This window comes from Cynocephalus volans, chromosome 11, assembly GCF_027409185.1.
Source record: "Cynocephalus volans isolate mCynVol1 chromosome 11, mCynVol1.pri, whole genome shotgun sequence".
NCBI lineage: Eukaryota > Metazoa > Chordata > Mammalia > Dermoptera > Cynocephalidae > Cynocephalus > Cynocephalus volans.
In genome coordinates this window covers 9,989,822-10,009,603 of record NC_084470.1, presented here as the reverse complement: position 1 = coordinate 10,009,603, position 19,782 = coordinate 9,989,822, and the positions used below count along the sequence as shown (strand labels likewise).

At 37.3% G+C, this 19,782-nt stretch overlaps 1 protein-coding gene across 1 annotated transcript in view; it reads right to left on the bottom strand.

Moving 5' to 3' along the window:
* The window catches only part of VPS41 (VPS41 subunit of HOPS complex), a 186,319-nt gene that overhangs the window by 145,579 nt on the left and 20,958 nt on the right, over window positions 1-19,782 (bottom strand). Inside the window, exons 3-4 of the mRNA XM_063114079.1 lie at window positions 6,467-6,574; window positions 234-311 (exon numbers count right to left, since the gene is read on the bottom strand). Coding sequence (XP_062970149.1) covers window positions 234-311; window positions 6,467-6,574 — 186 coding nt within the window. The remainder of the gene's footprint in view (window positions 1-233; window positions 312-6,466; window positions 6,575-19,782) is intronic.

Sequence of the window (19,782 nt, the reverse complement as noted above, 5' to 3'; positions counted from 1 at the left end):
TAAGTTCACCTTTAAAATTTTCAGCATATACTATAAAGTTCAGATTTATATGCTTAGTGCTCTGATTTAATTGATGAAGATCATCTCTTTATGTTAAAACAAATTAAATTGCTAAAACTAATATTCTAAAGCACAAATTCTTAGTATGAAGTTTAACTCACACATTATTTTATACTGTATATATTTTATATTTTATATATATGTAAATATGCATGTATATATTTTATACTTACTACATCAAACTTCTGAGTGATGTTCCCCTGGACATCAAGTAAATAAACCTTGCCATAATGTGTGCCCAGTGCCAAAAACTGTAAGAAGAACAGAAGGGTCAGTTAATTAATGTGCTATTAATACACATTCAGTAATAAAACAATTTTTAAAGGCAAGACACTTAATGTGTAAATGATCTGCAATGTCTTGGAAGATATGCATTCCTTGGAGAAGGCTTGTTTCCAGCTTCAGGGAAATAATAGAGCAGGGCCTATTTTATTGTGATAGTGCAAGCTGGCTGTCAGAATGACTCATGAGGACCCTCATCTACTGACAACTAATGGTGTGTATGCAGCCTGTACACAACGCCTGATGGACTGAGGCAGTAAATTAAAAATGCAGCTGTGAAAGCACGACCCACCTACAGCTGAACTCTAAGTCAGAAGGGAATGATTAAGAACTCCCCCTAATTTATGGCAAATGTGTAAATCTGTGCTATTGTTTAAGTTCAATGCACATATGAATACAAACAACAAAGTATTATTTTTTAGAATGGAAAATCCATGCCATATTGACTAGTAGAAAATCTCAGATATGCTTATATTATCAGTTAGCTTTAGGATACCTCTATAAAAGTTAATGCATAATATTGACTATAAATGTTTGTATTCTAATGCAAAAAAAAAAATCCTTGTCTGTCACAAAAGAACTGTTGGAGTATATACTTATTTTGTGATATAAAACTAGTTCATAACTCCCACTATTTCCTTAATTCTCTGACCTAGCCCTAAACGAACCAGAAGAAACTTTAGAACTACCTGAAATACAACATGATATTCTTCTTCCTTTTTATTTCTTGAAGCATTACACAAATAGTCCAAAATTCTCTGTATTTCATTGCATGTGAGCATGCTTCATTGCAACCTATAATGAAATGCTCAAATTTACAGGCACTACTAAGCGTTTCAGTCAAGCAGCACAATCTTTAAAAAATAACCTTACAGAAAGTCAAGATTTAAAAGGATTTATCAAAATGGAATTGCTTAAAGTGAAATTTCAGCTCAAGCCCTTAAAATATGAAGCTACATTAAAGAGGAGTCACAAAAAGGAAAAGAAGGGGTTCATTAGAAATTCATCCCCTGCAATGCCTTTCACTCCTGCAAGGTTGCCTTTTTTCAGGAAGAAAAAAGTCCCCTGGGTAAAAAAATCAATACTGGTTAATAAAACATCAGGTGTGCAGACATAACTAGGTATGACGATTCCGCTGCACAGGCCTGCCTGAATGCACCAGGTGCCATGACGATTAGTCATCCGGGGCAGACAGCAAGCCTGGTGAAAACAGGATGCTTGGGCTCTGGAAGGGAAAAGGGGAAGAGGTAATTCTGGGGGGAAATTAGTCTGAATATTTAAACCAAACAGGAATGTTTCCTCTAAAGCAAAAGAACATTCTAATCAGAAAAAGAGGACTAAAAAATTGTATCTCTTCAGTGACACTCTGACAATATTCAAACACATATAATAGTAACTAAAAAGAAACAAGACTCCATTCTGAGGCTGTGGTTAAAAACAAAAAAGGGTCTTAAAAGCTCACTGTACCCCAAGTATCTCACAGTATTGATTCTCCTCATAAATACTGAATTTTGTTTGTTAGGAAACTAAGAGAGCTTGGATCCTTTAAAGTGTTTTAATACTGTCTCATTCTCTGACACCTCTGTAAAGGCCATTTTTGAACTTATAATTACATTTTAATTTATGGAAGTTTTAGAGGTTCTATGAAGGGCACATTACCTAAGTATTAATTCCTTCCTCTCCTTTTTTCCCCCCAAATTGCTAATTTCATTTATTTAATGTTTAAGATAGACAGAAAACATAAAATAATTATTTTGATTTTATAGTTTCCACCTAAAACTACAATTACTTTAGAACATGCTTGAAAAAAAAATTCACAGTGATTTTTACGACAAGCTACCTTTTGTTTAGGAAAGCATTTCATCATTTAGATTGGATAAATTATTGCTACTCCTTTTAGAAATAATCATATGCTCTTTAAAAAAAATTAATAAGCCTATCATATTTATTTACTAAAATTGTGATGAGTCATATTTTCATTTGCTAATGCTTTCAACTACTGAAAATACAACAAAAAATACAAAACTGACCATAAATGTGACCAAAAAAAATACATATATAACATAAATACATATGTGAGATAAATACAAATCCTTCAAATTTCACTCTCCTTCCAGCCATAAAAAGCTTTGAGTTTTTGTAACTATTGAGTTTCATTTCTTTTTATTAACCTGAAAGCACTTAAAATCTAGGATGGGCAAAGAATAAATATAATTTCATTAGCTTCTTTCACGTTTAATTACAGAGAGTTGACTGATACTATAAACTATCAGATTGGACATCCCATCTTTCAGAATCCACTAAGCACAACTGCTTCTACTTTGAATGACTGGACTTAATGTAAGTAAACAAGGAGAAGTAGTGAGCCGTCCTCTGGACAACACTAAGGAAACAAGGAGTAGCACATTTCAAATTTGGTCAGCTGTACAACACCGTTTGCCTTCGACACAGTATTTTATAGTGGTCAACGCATTAGAGCAGGCGGTGCCTGCAATTATAGATGAGGAAATAAGTCCCTGCAGCTGATGAGACTTCCCTGGAAACAATGAGTGGCAGAGTGAGGGCCAGAATTAAAAGCTGAAATGCCCTCAACTGGATCCGAATCCTCTTAAATAGAAAGAGAAACCTCAGATTAAGAGTGCATGTTCTAAAAGTTAGCATCAATTACCATTCCCAGCTATCAGGCTCTTGGGTCAAGTTGGCTTAAGGATGGTGTTAGTAAAGGCTGATCTCTAGGCAAGCAAACTTCATTCTCGTTTCATTCATTCAGTGGTTCATTCAACAAACACACGAAAAGCACTATATAACATGCTTAGACAGTGAGGAAGTGTGACTTAAAGGATTGTGGTATAATGGAAACAGTTATAAAAAAAATTGATAAATTACAACTAAATTTAAAGAGTATGCCTAAACTAGAAGTGTCTCTAAGACCCTACGAAGCACAGGAAGTGTCTTCTGTGCTGAACATTTAAAGAAGAATTAGAAAATACACACCGAGGCCAATAGGGTAGGCTTGCGGTAAAGACCATTTTAGGCAAAGTAGATACAACTTTCTCAAAGGCATGGAATTACATAAAAAGCCGTACAAACTCAAGAAATTATAGCAGTTTTATATTGATAAAGCATCTAATCCATGCCCGGGGGAACACAGGTGACAAGGTTGGAAAAGTTGGCTAATAAGGGGCATTCAAATATTTATGGAGACATGACAGGCGGGAAAGTAGAGGAAAGCAGAGTGGGTAGGTCCAAATCATTAAGATATCAGGAAGCCAATCAAGACTTCTAAGAAGGAGGATTACATGATTAGATCAGAATTTCTGAAAGATTACTTTAGCAGAACTGTTATGAATGGACAGGACTGAAAGCAAATCTGAAGGAAAATGGACAGCTCACAGTATGTGCATTAGTTCCAGGAAGAAAGGATGAATGCATGAACAGAAGAAAAGGGCTCAAGATGGGAGTGGATTCAAGCAGGCGGGAAGGGGTGAGGGGTAGAATCCATGCAGTAGGAGTGCTGTAAGTAAAGACAGCCAAGTGTTGCTGCCAGAGCGCCACACCTACAGCAGAAAAGTGGTAAGACATAAGGCCGATTACAGATGGGGCAATATCTTAGAGGGCCTTACATACCACATTAAGGAGCTCAGACTTTATTTAGTACGTGGTGAAAATTATACAAGGGTATTAAAACCTGTATTTTCAACAGATCATTCTGACAACCAGGTGGCAGATGGGTTTAAAGTAGAAAAATTAGGGGCAGAAGAGATTTCCCCTATTTACCAAGAGCAGGCAGGAGACGGGGCATAAGCTAGAGCAGGGTGGTAAAAAAACCACCAGGATACAGGGAATGGCTAAGTGGGTGGGGAGAAGGAGTCATCTTCAGCTTAAGTGACAAAGGAGATGGTGATATCACTAAATGGGATAGAGAAAAAAAATGAATACAAAGCTTGGAGAGAAAAGAAGATGAATTCATTGTGGACATGCTGAGGTTTAGGTAAAAACAGAATAAGTCAGAGATGTTTAGGAAGCACCTAGATTGTATGCATGGTATTCTTGTGAGGGTCAGTGTGTAGGTGGTCATAGAAATCATGAGATTTAAAACCAAGAGAAAGTACAAATTAAGAAGAAATGTGGATGATAGAGCAAATCTTGGGAAAACCAACATAAAAGGGAAAGGTGGAGGTAAAGGAAAGTGAAACAGAAGGGCATATCAGAAATGATCAAGAAAACAAGATGATGGTGTTGTGATAAAGAAATTTTGAGAAGAAAGGTGAGATCCACATTTAAAATCAGCAAAATGTCTATCAGCTGGTGAATGAATGGACAAAACGGAGTACATCCATACAACGGAATACTATTCAGCAATGAAAAAGAATGAAGTCCTGATACATGCTACATCATGGAGGAACCTGAAAACATTATGCTAAGTGAAAGAAGCCAAACACAAGAGATCAAATAATGATTGCATGGATATGAAATATCCAAAATGGGCAAATTTACAAAGATCTACTTTCTAAAGTAGATTGACAGTTACCTGGGGGCAGCGTTAGGCATGTTCCATGACACAGCAAGTATCTCTAGGAGAGAAGGGAGGAAATGAAGTAAAGAACAAGAGTGGACACAAAGGCCCTTGAACAGGAAGAAAACCTCCTGCGGGTAAGGACGAGCGCAGATTCAGAGCAGTTGGGAAAGGGGTCAGTAGTTGTGGCTGATCATGCTGACGGTTTCTATTTTCTAAAATGGAAATAACATCATCCTTTGAGATGAAGGAACAGTGGTTGAGAAAGGGGACTGAGGACTAAAGGAGCTGATGAAGGACAAACAGATCACACCAAGTTTTAGTAACGGATTGGCCTTGGCACGTGAGCCTGCACCTGCGTGTGGCTGCCTTGGTCATTAGAGCAATGATGCAGAGTTGAGAGCATAGCTGAGGGCACAGTGGAAAGACAGGGATGTAAAAGGATTGAAGATGCTCGTAAAGCAGTTAGGATCATTAATCATTCCATAGAGACAGAAAATAAATGAAAAAGAAAGAATGAATTAGAGATCAGGACTCCATAAAGTCAAAGAACAAGGTTTGTGGGAAAATGAACACAGAAGCTTGAAGGATGAAAGGGGTCAACAGAGAGTGGAACAGACCCTAGAGATCCTCAAGTTCCAGGTCCTGGCACCATCCAGAGTGTGGCCTTAACAGTGGGAGATAAAACCGGGAAGAGGTGAAGGTCCCTCGAATTAAATTAGGTTGAAGAACTAACTGCAAGGCCAGCCTTCAACGAGTGGAAGAAAGTGACCAGTGGTGGGGAGATGGCAGCAAGGGGGAGGGTCGATGGTGTTGCCGGCAAATGGCAGGAGCCTCAGGGAGGGGGTTTCAGGTAAAAGGAGAGAGGGCAAATGTTCAATTAAAGTGGGGAGCAAGGGGAGGACCAGGCAGCACTGCTAATAGCACTAGAGAAGGCCCGGGCATGGGTCAGAGGTGGGGGTCTGCCTTCTGTGGAAGGACTCAGGCTCATTCACAGGCTCCTAGGGAAGAGACAACAATGGCTGAAACTGCCTCCTTCCAATATTCCAACCACAACACAGACCGTGGTGGTCCAAGAATAGGCTAAGGGTGCTACCCAGTACTCAGCCTGGACTCAGGAAGTTGGTGAGAGCTTTGTTATAGCAAGGACCCAGATGTGGGAGATACAAATTCATTCACATAATACATAAGTAATAATCTGGGGAATTTCTACTGATTTGTACTGATTCCTAATACCGCTGATGTAACCTCTTCTACCCTTACGAAAGCACTGAGCTCCACACTGTTTCAAATCTTAACCTAATCCTTACGATTTGAGGAATTAAGTGACAGAGTTTCCAAGAACACTTAACATAAATCTTTCACATAGGTCACTGTCTAAATTGTACTTGATACATACACCCTTGGAGTGCATTGTAGGTGTGTGTGTTGGTATGTACACACATACAAAATATTTTGGGTTGTTTTTTGTTGGTGAGAAAGAAAATAGGAGAAGCAGCTGGGAACATGGTCACCATAGAAAACCACCACCAAAAGCATCAGGGCTCCAAAGTATAAACACACAATAGAAACAACTCACAGGACAGTCCTCTGAAAGTGCCACCTCACCTTGTCATGTACTGTCATGCAGCTAGCTGCATCCTTCTGAAGAATTTCAGTCACCCCATTGGAAAGCCTTTCATACTTCAGTTTGGGCTCCTCTTCACTCTCTTCTTCCTGCACAAAAAGCAGAGAAAAATGACAGCCTGCATGGATTTATTTGTTTTGAAAGACTCAAATACACTTCTTAAGGGGGAACCAGAGATGGTTCTCTCAACAATCGTCAATAACTACAACTATAGCCAAAGGTTAAGATCTTCGTGTTTCATTCTGCCAACTGGATGTATCAACTGCTACAACTTCATTGATAGAATAATTCAAAAGTTGAAAACAGGAGTATAGCAGTCCCCTCCCCTTATTCAAGGAGATACGTTCCAAGACTCCCAGGGGATGCCTGAACCCATGGACAATACTGAACCTGACTACCAGCAACTGAAACAGGTTTGTATACACATCTTCCACCCACAAATTTAATGCCTTTTCCATCTTAACTAAGCACTTAGCAAACACTGTGACCTTAACTTTTTCAACAGCAAAACTAGCACAAATTTCTTTTTCTTTCTTCACAATTTCACAGATATAAGATTCATTCTAGAATCTTAGCAATGACAGCATATGATTTTTCTTCTCTCCTCATTAAGTCAAGAACTTCTACCTTTTCCCTTAAGAGAAGCACTTTACAGCTTCTCTTTAGCATATCTGAATTGCCAGCATCACCGATCTTAAGCTTTGGGGCCATTACTAAGTAAAATAAGGGTTTTAAATGTGTTTATTTAGCAGATGTTTTGGGCATAATTTGTTATGCAGCAATATCTATTATGCCAAAACTTACTGAGTTAAAACAATACTAAATATGTATTATTTTACACAGTTTTTGTGGGTAAGCAATTCAGCAGTAGCTTAGCTGGGTGGTTCACTCAAGATCTCTCATGGGGTCTCAAGTAAGATGTCAGCCAGGGCTGTAACCACGGCTTGACTGGGGTTAGAGTATTTGCTTCCAAGATGGCACACTCGAATGGCTGGCAAGTTGGTGTTGGTTGCTGGCAGAGGCTTCAGTTCCTTGCCTCGCAGACGTCTCCACAGGGCTGCTTGAGTGTCCCCAGAATACAGCAGGTGGCTTACTCCAGAATGAGTGATCCAAAAGACAGCAAAGTGGAAGCCATATGTTTTACATGACCTGGCCTCAGAGGTTGCACACTGTTAGTTCTACTCTATTGAACACACAGGTCAGTCATGATTCAGTGTGGAAGCGGAGGACACAAGGGCATGAATAAAAGGGGGTGAGGATCACTGGGGGCCATTTGTAGGCTAGCTATATGAATAGTAGTAAGACTTCAGGTGCAATAAACCTAGTTTTAAGAAAATCAGCATTCCACACCTACCGATGAGTTGTCTTAAATTTATTTCCTCGAGTGTACATAAGCTATTACTTGTTTATTCAGTAACAGAGTATTAAAAGCAAAGATGGTGTACCTACTAACTTCCCAAGAATAACTTTAAGAACTAATAGCAACAAAAGAGAAATATAATAAGCACAGTTCAAGGACCTGCAAATCTTCATAAAAAGGTACCTAATGATAATCAACCCAACCCAAAGAGTTGTTTCACCTCAAAACTGACCTGTTTTTAATATATTTATAAATATATAAAACAGCTATTTAACCAAGTCTAAAGAAACTCGAAGAAAGAAAATCATATAAAGCAACAAATAACTACTTCTACTTATGTATTTACAAGAAAGAAACAGAAATCATTACAAAGTTAACATTAATGTGGCACAGATGATGTGTGCATTCGAAGTAAATGTGTTAAATACAAATTGGATCCTGAGTGTTAGTCTCTCTAATAAGATGCCACATGTTGCACAAGTCTGGACATCAAATGTGCATCCAATGTGAAAAGTTAATTCTAGCCTCCTGACTGTTTTGCATAAAAGCACTCGTCCACGGACCATTAAAGTTACTGTAAATAAGGTTTGCCTGTCTTATTTATAAGCGAAAACTAAATAATTTCTCTCACAGAAATATACAAAAATAAATACTTTCACAACATAGTTCACTGAAGCATTCATGCTAGGTTTCAAAAACCATAAATAAAATGAAAACACCAATATTAAGCACTTGATGTACCATTTCATGCTTTTCCAACAGGTATCTTTTATGTTAAAAACTGGCTAAAGGTGAATTTTTAAGGTTTTTTTCTCCTTGCTACGAACAAAGAAAATAGAAAGTGATTTGAAACTACAATTCACAGAGGTTATTCTGCTGCTGCAGACTATTTCATATTTAAAAAAAAATTTTTTTAAAACAAGTAGATTTAATAGAGATTCACTTTAATTCAAAAAACTTTAAACGGAAAAAAGGCTTTCATCCAGTTTGGACTTCCATGGTAAACAACCCAGTGTTAATAAAAAGTAAATCAATAATTTTTGTTAAATTTTAATAATCTTACAAACCTACAAATAAAACCATCAACAGTCTGAGTTGAAATGACAGTTAACTGTGTTTCTATGCCAACCTAGAGGAATAGTACAAGTCCTGACTTGCAGCTAAGTGAAGATATAAACAGAGTGACATTTAACAATACAAGAAAAATTTGCAGGTTTCCTTTAAAAAGAATCAATTCCTCAACTAACATGGATTTTTACTAAGTGTATAGCACTTTTAATTAAAGACAAGTCCTTTAAACCATCCTACAGAATTCTAGAACACTATCTGAAAGTAACCATATCATGGTCATTCTCACTGAGTTTTAAACTTAAAAGGGAAAAAATTACTTTTGAGGCTAAATTAAAGCAACTAAAGATTTCTGCTTGAAAAACTGTTTAGTAATTTGTTACCACTGTTAATTTATTACCATAGGTTAAATTCTCACGGAGGAAGTCCTGTATCTAACTTGGACTTGTAAACCAGTAAGAATACTGCGCTTCTCTTTTTTAAAATTTGTGTACAAGAAATCTCTTTTTTTGGTGTTTATAATCAATGGATTCTACATTTTTATCCTATTTTAATTTTATCTATATTTTTCATACATTACTACATTTTATATGATACCACTGTTATAGTCAAAATGAAGACTTGAATTATACTATTAAAAAATGTGTGTCATGAATTCTAGGGGTTGGCAGAAAGATCATTACATTTTCTATTGTTACTACATAAATAGTAACAATAGAATGACTTAAATTATTTAACTAAATTTAATTAATTAAATTTAACTTAAAATTTTATTTCTGGATATGACTTCTTTATTAAAATCAAGGGTTTTTTTTTTTCACAACATAAAATGATATTAAATATTCTGAAGCAGAGAGGTGAGATTCTTACAAAGCCCAAATTAAGCTAGCAGGAAATATAACAGTGGAGTACTCCTAGACAATTCACAATGTCACTCACTCAGTGGAGATGTCCTTTATCCCATGCAGCTTCGCCTATGAGAAAGACCTCAGCTGAACTTCCAGGAATCTTAACAAGATAAATGGTTTATTACTAAGTTTCATGTCATCAACTACATCTAACTAGGGGCAAATCTATTTAATAAATATCCAATGTTTTAAAGCTAGATACAATAGGGAAACACTAACATCCTCAAAAGATTCTTGTGTGTTTAAAAAAAAAAGCTTTCATGCAGTTTTTAATTCTACAGTAAAAAAACCAAGTGTTAATAAAAAGCAAATCAATAATCAACCATGGGTATGAAGGTATAAGATTTTCTTCCTCTAGAACATTCTCTCTAAACTCTAATTACCTTAAGGAGAATTGAAATTTTCAAAATTGGTAGTCAACCTTACAAGTTTAATATATAAAAATAGCTATCAAAATCCAATATCAAAACACTTGAATTTTAGAAAATTTGCATTTTTAAAATATTCTCTTTACAAGTAATTCACTTCATAGAGGCCCCAGGATATACTGAAGTATTTCTTTTTGATTACTATTTATTAGACAATATAGAGAACAGAATATAAAACATAGTTTGTGCCAAATACAAATAAGAATTTTTTTTAAAGAAGCATAATTTAAATTAATACTTTAAGTCAATCAAAACACATAATTGAGTCTCAAAAACACAGCTAACAATATTTTAAGGAACAGATCTACTCACTACCACAGGATATTATCAAAAAAAAGGCAACATAAATACATAAGAACTATATTTTAATGGACATACACATTTATTTGAAACTATATTATCACTAAATTTACATGTATAATATAGGACATCTTAAAATATGTCACACGGACCTTGAACTTTTCCAGAAAGTGTAGAAGAAATACATGATGAGAAAAAATATATATATATATAAAAAGACCCTGAAGGTAAAGCTCAAGATTAATCAAGAGCTAATGACTTTAATTATCTTTACATTGTCCCTGCCCCACACCCCTAAATGAATGCTAATTCCTTAAAAAGGCAACTGCAACTACTAATTATCATATATTATAGTTCTATTACAGAAAGATCATTTTATTTATACAAAAGGACAAATATCTGGTAGGAAAGATGGTTTTATAGATCCTTGTAAAGTGTCAAAACGTCAAGAAAACTATACACGCAAGCTGAAAGAGTAACTTCTGGTTTCCATTAATAACACAGGTATTATAGCTGCCTCAGTGACCAAACTTTTTAAGAAAGTGACATGGAGATAGACAATGGAATTCATCTACAATAAAACAACTATGGTTAAAACTCCCAGGACGCCTTTACATCAGACTGCTAACAGATAAGCAGTTACATTCTTATACGAATGCAAATAATGTTCTTCAATTTCTTTCAAACAATATTGCTATTAAGGAAAAATACATTAATAAAAAAAAGTAGCTGAAATTAGGAGTTGATAAATGTAATCTAGATGGCACGGGTCTACTTTTTCAAACAGATAGAAAATTCATGATAGTCTACTCATATCCATAAATACATATGGTTAAATACACGGTTCTTGACTGGAAGTGATTTTGTCCCCCAGAAGCATTTGCTTGGTGATGTCTACAGTCACTGTTGTTGTCACTGTTGGGTGGGGGTGAGGGGGTGGGGGACAGATGCTACGGACATGCAGTGGGTGGAGGCCATGAATGATGCTACACATCCTATAATGTACAAGACACTCTCCCAGAACAAAAAACTATCCAGCCCAAAATGCCAACAGTGCCACGGTTGAGGAACCCTGGGTTAAATAAATTTCAGATGATAAAGTATCACAGAGACATTAAAATCTGTTTCAAAGACGATTTAATAACAAAGGGAAATGTTCTTACAATGTCTTGTTAGGTGAAAAAGGTCATAAAACTTGCTTTGCATGATTCAAGTTTTTTTTAGGAAATCTATACAGATATGGGGGGGGGGGATTAGAAGAATAAACACCAAAACAGTAGCTTCCCTAAGCTTCAGTTTCTTAATCTGCAGAGTGGGGGTGATAACAGGACCCACATCACAGTATTGCTGTGAACCCTAAAATAGATAGCAAATTTAAAGAAAACTCACTATTATGAGCCACTGCCAATATTTTCTAAATTCCCTAAATCAAACATGCATATCTGTTATAAAAATAAATGCTATTTTTAAAGCTTTTGTTCAACATCCTCTTCAAAACTCTGTATCTACTAAAGATTCTTATCTCTCAAAGCTGCTTTCCTTACCATAACACTTTGACCAGAAAAGTGAGAAAAAGTTGAGCCTCTAATAATTGAAGAGTTCTACTTAAGATTCACAAGATATGCAGTCTTCATAAACCCTGGTCTCTCCTTTGCCCCGTACTATTAGAATTTCATGTTCAATTCAAGGAGGAAAAAAATAAGGTGAAGGTTCCCATGCCCTAAGCCACTACCATAAACAGGATCAACTCCCATCATTTATTTTATATTGGGAAAGCGATAAGAATATATAGAGGAGGGGAAAAAATGAGAAAAGCAAATAAGCTTTTCATTTCCTTCCAGCCATATGGAATACCCTCACCAATCTTCAAGATATCCCATTCAGGTAGACAATTTCCGCCACTAAAGCCAACATAACCCTCTTTTCCTTTCTTCCCAATATCCCTTGGTGATCACAAGATCCTTAGAAGCAAGGTTTATGCCTTTTCATTGTTCTGAACTTCACCTAACAAAACTGCGGGTACCTAATAAAGACCAGTGAAAACAAACATACGTAGTAACAGCAGACTGAGTTTAGTAAGCAGCTTTTCTAAGACATTCTCATTTAGATTTCCACACAGGAAAATCCAGATCATAGAATACCAACCTAAGAGAACCTCAGAGATCATCTAAACTATGTGTTATTTTACAAACACAGAGAGGGGGAAAAAGGTAGGGGGGTATAAAGAGGTGGAGGCAGAAAACAGAAAGAGGGGGTGGCAATTTTGAAATACTGTGTCTTAGAATTATAGACAAATTTACAAAAATTAAGCTCTATCATCTCCTAGCAGTAGTAACAGAGGTCCCGCAAACTCAGTTTTCAGAAAACTTACATTTATTTCTAATTTGTATGTTGTTACATGAAAAAGGAAAATGCTAAAGTTTTTTTAAAATTATTTTGTTTTAGAGATTACATCTCAAGTATTTCCAATTGCACACTCCATAGTCCAAGTGCAAAGAAGCACCTTGCTAGCCACTCGCAACCAAAGCCTCTTACAACTTCTCAGCAGTTTCCTTGAAGAGGGCTACATGGTTAGCTCAGTTGGTTAGAGCGTGGTGTTATAATACCAAGATCAAGGGTTCAGATCCCCATACCGGCCAGCCACCAATATCACTTTATTATTTCTATGAAGAAACAGATAGCTCTCCCACCCACCCTCTGCCCCTACTCCACTGAGCAGACACTCACCCTACCCCTTAGGGACTGTTCTCCAGACGGAGGCAACTTTGCCTGCAGTCTTACCCACTGTATATCTATGCCCACATCTTTTAGCCCTGGGAACCACCTATACCTTTCTGCGAATGGCAGAGACTCTACACCCCTACCACCTGGGCAGTACATTATCCACAGTCTGGAAATCCCAGCCTTAAGCACTGCAGGACCAAGGGAACCCCAGGAGCAGGAAGGTGGGCACTGAAGCAGACCAGAGAAAACAAAAAAAGGTAAAAGCAAAAATGAATTAATAAACCAGAAAACGGAATAATTAATAAGTCCAAGCATAAATACTTTTTAAAGGCAAACAGAATAAGATAACCACAGAAGAAACTGAGAAAATAGAAGTCAAAGTATTACCTATCTCTTGAAGAAAGGTACCTGGCCCAGACTGTTTAAGCAGCAAGTTCTATTAAAAACTTTCAAAGAATGGGAAATTTCTGTTAAACTGTCCTATAACAGGGAAATATAAAAACTTAGCAGTTTGTTTTGAAAAGGTGGTAAAACCCTGATATCAAAACTCTCCAAAAGCGTACCAAATAAAAAATATATATAGTTTAGTCATCTCGTGTAAAAATGCAAATATAAAACCTCTAAACATCATAAATCAAGCCCACCATATATTAATAGAAACATTCAAGATCAGGTATTGCAGAAATGCAAGACTGGATACTATGAAATGTGACTTCATCACTTGATAGGTCAAAGAAGTAAAACCACGGAGCGATCTTGACAGATACTGTTAGTCTGTGTTCCTCTTGTTCTCTATCATGTACCGTGAGACTTACTGACTTTATACCAGCATTTAAATGTTGTTAACCTTACTTTATAGTATTTGCAATTTTAAGTTATGGGATATTGGGAGAAGGGTAAATATCATTTAAGGACTTTACCTTTTTCTTCTTGGAAGGGGATTAATGCATTTCTGGTTGTACGCAGGATAATGTACCATGTTAGCTGAAACTATTATGTTATTGTACCATTTGAAAATTAAGTGTGATTTAAGGGGATAGTACGGACACCAAGTTGACAAGGGGTGGACTTGTGAAGGTTAATTCTAGATGTCAACTTGGTTAGATGAAGGAATGCTGAGAAACCTGGTAAGCAATCTTTTCAGGTGTGTCCATGAGGGTGTTTCCAGCAGATATTAGTGTGAGAGTCTGAGTGGCCTGGGTGTGAAAGACTCACCCTCAGTGTGGGTGGGAACCATCCAATCCACTGGGGGTCCAGAGAGAACAAAAGAGGAAAGAGGTGAAGCTCTCTCTCTCGATCCACTGGAGCTGGGACACACTCTTCTCTCCTGTCCGTGGACATCAGAGCTTGAGACTCTTCAGCTTTTGGGTTCTAGAACTTACACCATGGACACCATCAGCTTCCCCGGTTCTGAGGCCTTTGGACTTGGACTGAGCCACTCTACCAGCATCCAGTTTATAGACGGCCTATTGTGGGATTTTTCTTCATAGCCACATGAACTAATTCTCCTAATAAATCCCTCTCATATAATTATAACATATCCTATTGATTCTGTCTCTCTGGAGAACCCTGACTAATACAGCTGCTAAGGGATCAAATGCAAAAATGGACACGAGAAATTTCTATTAACTGTCCGGCCGAGTCTGCAGAGGGTTGACAATGGGTTTGGATTCAGATCCCAGCACTGCTGCTTAGTAGCTGGGCCAGCTTGGAGAAGTTACTTAATCTCTTTGGGTTTCAGTCTCTTCAGCAATGCAGTATGATCTCTGCCGCATAGGGCAGTGGGAGGGCCAGCCGAGACAGTGTGTCTCAATCGCTCAACCCCACTCCTGGTACCAATTTCCGTTTTAGTCCGTTTTGTGTTGCTATAACAGAAATACCTGAGACCGGGAAATTTATAAAGGAAAGAGGTTTATTTGGCTTATGATTCTGGGACAGCTGCACCTGGCGCAGGCCTCAGGCTGCTTCTACTCATGGCAGAAAGTGGCAGGGAGCCAGTGGGTACAAGCAGATCACATGGCAAGAGAAAGCCAAGAGAGAGAAAGCAAGAGAGAGAGAGAAGGTGCCAGGGTCTTTTAAACAACAAGCTCTCATGGGAACTAATAGAGTGAGAACTCACTCATTTATCCCCCCTCCCCTAGGGAGAGCATTAATCCATTCATGAGGGATTCGCCCCCATGACTCAATCAGTTTCCAACACTGCCACATTGGGGATCAAAATTCCACATGAGTTTTGGAGGGGACAACACATCCAAACTCCATCAGATACCGAGACAGCATTCATAAAGTTTAACACTTGCTTCTAATTTAAAAGATTTTTAAAAAGCTTTCAGTAAATGAAAGTTTTCTTTCCTAAAGAGCCGAGAATGAAACGCCAAGAATGAAGAGCCAAGATGACCATTTGAAATCAAAAGCCAACATGATACTTAATGAAATAAGAAAAGCATTCCCATCATCAACAGAAAACAACCTACACATGCCAGCTATCACTTTTGCTTTTTTCAAAACCAGTTTAGAAGTTTTAGCCAAGGCAAAAGTCAAGAAGATGAAAAATATAATAAACAGATCGTTGTCGGTATGGTCTCATTTGAAGGTAACAACTATGGAAGGAATGAAACATTTACAGTTCCTGCCAAGACAGAGTGCTGACCTGGGCCACTACCTCCCTCCAGGTCAGCCCTGAAGATATGACAGAAATGAGAGAAAGAGCTATTCCAGAAATCAACATCCCCAAGTAAAAAATTCCAGAGGTGACTGAAAGCACCCAGAAGGCAGAGCGAGGGCCCTGTGGCCACCCTGGCAGCAGTGAGGACGGGGCTCCAGGAAGCTGGCCAGGTCCAGCACAGGCCTGTCCCCAGCTGCCCCTTCCCTACAGACTGGCCTCTGCACTCACTCCTCCAGCTCCTACCGTCCCCTACCAAGTGGAGATGATCCCCCTGTGGATGTACCCGCAGGCACTTCCCAAAGGCCAGCGCCCACACAGAAACTTATGTTTCCAGGAAGTACTCAAATAATTGGAAAAAAATCCAGGAGATGCAATGAGAGCTATGAGGTATGAGATATCAAACATCTTGATAATGGTCACTAAAGTCATTTAAAATAGAAAGGAAGGGAGGAGGAAGGAAGGGGGGAAGGGTGAAAAACAGTGTGGGGAGAGGAAGGCAGAGAGATTGTCCTGAACCCTGCTGGAATTTACAGTCATGTAGCCAGTCACAAAATAAACTAGTGCAAAGTTTCCTTATGCCAGGTCTACCATTAGCAGCCCATATACACTGGATGAGTTACTTAAAACCTCAGCTACCCCAACATTTATAAAAAGGAGATGATAATATATACCTCAGAGGACTTCTGCAGGAATTAAATGGAATTAAATGTACATAAAGGTTTTCTATTTTTCTTGGTTCAGTCTTTGTAGTTTGTTTATGTGTCCAGAAATTTATCCATTTCCTCTGGGCCTTCAAATTTGTTGGTGTAGAGTAGTTTATAATAGTCTCTAATGATTCTTCATATTTCTGTGGTATCAGCTGTAATGCCTCCATTTTCATTTCTGATTTCTGTTATTTTGGTCATCTCCTTTTATCCTCTCAAAAAACCACAACTTTTTGTTTCATTTATCTTTTGTATCATTTTTTGGTCTCAATCTCATTTAGTTTTGCTCTGATCTTAATTATTTCTTTCCATCTGCTACCGTTGGGATTAAATTGTTCTTGTTTTTCTAGTTCTTTGAGGTGTAGCATGAGGTTGTTTATTTGAAATCTTTCTGTTCTTTTGATGTAACCGTTTATTACAATAATAAAGCCTCATAGTACTGCTTTTGCAGCATCCCACAGGTTTTGGTATGATGTGTCTTTACTTTCATTAGTTTCAAGTAATTTTTTGATTTCCCATTTAATTTCTTCTTGGACCTATAGGTCGTTCAGGAGCACATTGTTTAATTTCCATGTATTTGTATAGTTTCCAGAGTTTCCCTTGTTATTGATTTTTAGTTTTAATCCGAGGTAATCTGAAAAGATACTTGAAATGATTTCAATTTTTTTAAATTAGCTGAGACTTGACACTTGGTCTATCCTCAAGAATGCTCTATGTGCTAATGAGAAAAATGTATATTCTGTAGTTGGATGAAATGTTCTGTAGATATCTGTCAGGTACAACTGGTCTAAAGTATAGTTTAAATCCTGTGTTTCTCTGTTGATTTACTGCCTAGATAATCTATCCAATGTTGAGAGAGGGGTGTTCAGATCTCCAACCATTATCGTGTTGGGATCTATATAGTGTTTAGGTCTATATAGGTCTAATAGTGTTTGTTTTGTATATTTATAACGTTCATGGGAAACAACAAAAGACCCCAAATAGCCAAAGCAATCCCAAGCAAAAAAATAAAGCCAGAGGCACAACACTACCTGACTTCAAATTATACTGCAAAGCTAAAGCAACCAAAACAGCATGGTATTGGCACAAAAATAGACACTCAGACAAATGGCACAGAATAAAGAACCCAGAAATCAACCCACAATCCTACAGCCAACTGATCTTTGACAAAGGTAACAAGAACATACACTGAAGAAAAGACTGCCTCTTCAATAAATGTTGCTGGGAAATCTGGATGCCCATATGTAGAAGAATGAGATTAGATAGACCCGTACCTCTCGCCACATACCAAAATCAACTCAAAATGGATTAAAGACTTAAATGAAAGACCTAAAACTATAAAACTCCTAAAAGAAAACATAGGGGAAACATTCCAGGAAGCAGGACTGGGCAAAGACTTTATGAATAAAACCACAAAAGCACAGACAACAAAAGAAAAAATTTTAAAATGTGATTATATCACATTAAAAAGCTTCTGCACGGCAATAGAAATAATTATCAAAGCAAAAAGACAACTACAGAGTGGGAGAAAATATTTGCAGACCATGCATCTGACAAGGGATTAATATCCAGAATATACAAATAACTCAAACAACTTAACAGTAAAAAAACAACTAACCCAATTAAAAAATGGGCAAAGGAGCTAAATAGACATTTATCAAAGGAAGACATACATAGACACATAAAAAAAGTGACATACACATCACTAAGCATTAGGCAAATGTAAATCAAAACACATTGAGATATCACCTCACCCGGGTTAGACTGGCCATTATCAAACAGAGAGTAACAAATGCTGGCGAGGATGCAGAGAAAGGAGAACCCTCCTACACTGTTGGTGGGACTGTAAATTAATGCAGCCACTATGGAAAACAGCATGGAGGTTCCTCAAACAACCACAAATAGAACTACCATATGGAGGTTCCTCAAACAACTACAAATAGAACTACCAATTCTACTGCTGGGTATATATCCAAAGGAACGGAAATCATCATGTCAAAGGGATACCTGCACTCCCATGTTTATTGCAGCTCTATTTACAGTAGCCAAGAGCTGGAACCAACATAAATGTCCATTGATGGATCACCAGATAAGGAAAATGTGGTAAATATACTCAATGGAATACTATTTTGCCATAAAAAAAAGAATGAAATTCTGCCAGTTGCAACAACATGGATGAACTTAGAGAAAACTGTTTGTGTTTTTTGGTGGCTGGCTGGTACAGGATCAGAACCCTTGACCTTGGCGTTATAATACCACATTTTAACCAACTGAGCTAACCAGCCAGCCTCAACTTAGAGAAAATTATATTCAGTGAAATAAGCCAGGCTCAGAAAGAGAAATACCACATGTCCTTACTCATAAGTGGGAGCTTAAAAATTAACAAATAAATAAAATTTAAAAAAAGAAAGATACAACAATCACAATAATTCACTGAACTTTCAAAAGGGGTGAACAGAACTGAGGCCACCAGAGGTGAGAAAGAGGGAGGTGAAGGGGAGTTAGCAAGAAATTGGTAAAGGGTCACAAAAAATGATTGCATTGTGTAATGCTGAATATACTAATTATCCTTATTCGAGCATCACATATTGCACAAAGGTATGGATATTCAATACTGTACCCCACAGATATGTACAATCAATTATGTTTCAATAAAGAAAAAAAGTACATAAAGCACAAAACCACAGCATCCGGTAAGATCCAGTTAATGTCAGTTGCTAAAAATATTACCATTACCTGTGTTACAGCTCCAAGTTTAAACTGCAGAGCTCATATCCCCCCTTCTGAGTTTACTTCTTACCACACTGCCAGAATGTAAAATGGAGCAAACGGCAACATTTCTAATCAAATCACCTCTTTGTTTTATACTGCTTGCAAAAAATGAAGATATATTATTTTTTATTTTACCGCATCATTAAAAAAAGTTTTCAGACACATCTGAGTGTGAATCTTGTAATTAGGAAAGTAAAAGGAAATGGTACAGTCTCTGACTTAATAAGCCAATAGCCTCTCCTGGATGCTTGTAAAGACTAAAAGCAGCCCACACAGGCCAAATACCTCAGAACCGTGCCCCATCACTGGTGATGGAATCGATGACAACAGACTAAAACTTAAAGCCTTATCACAGGTTTCCCCACTCC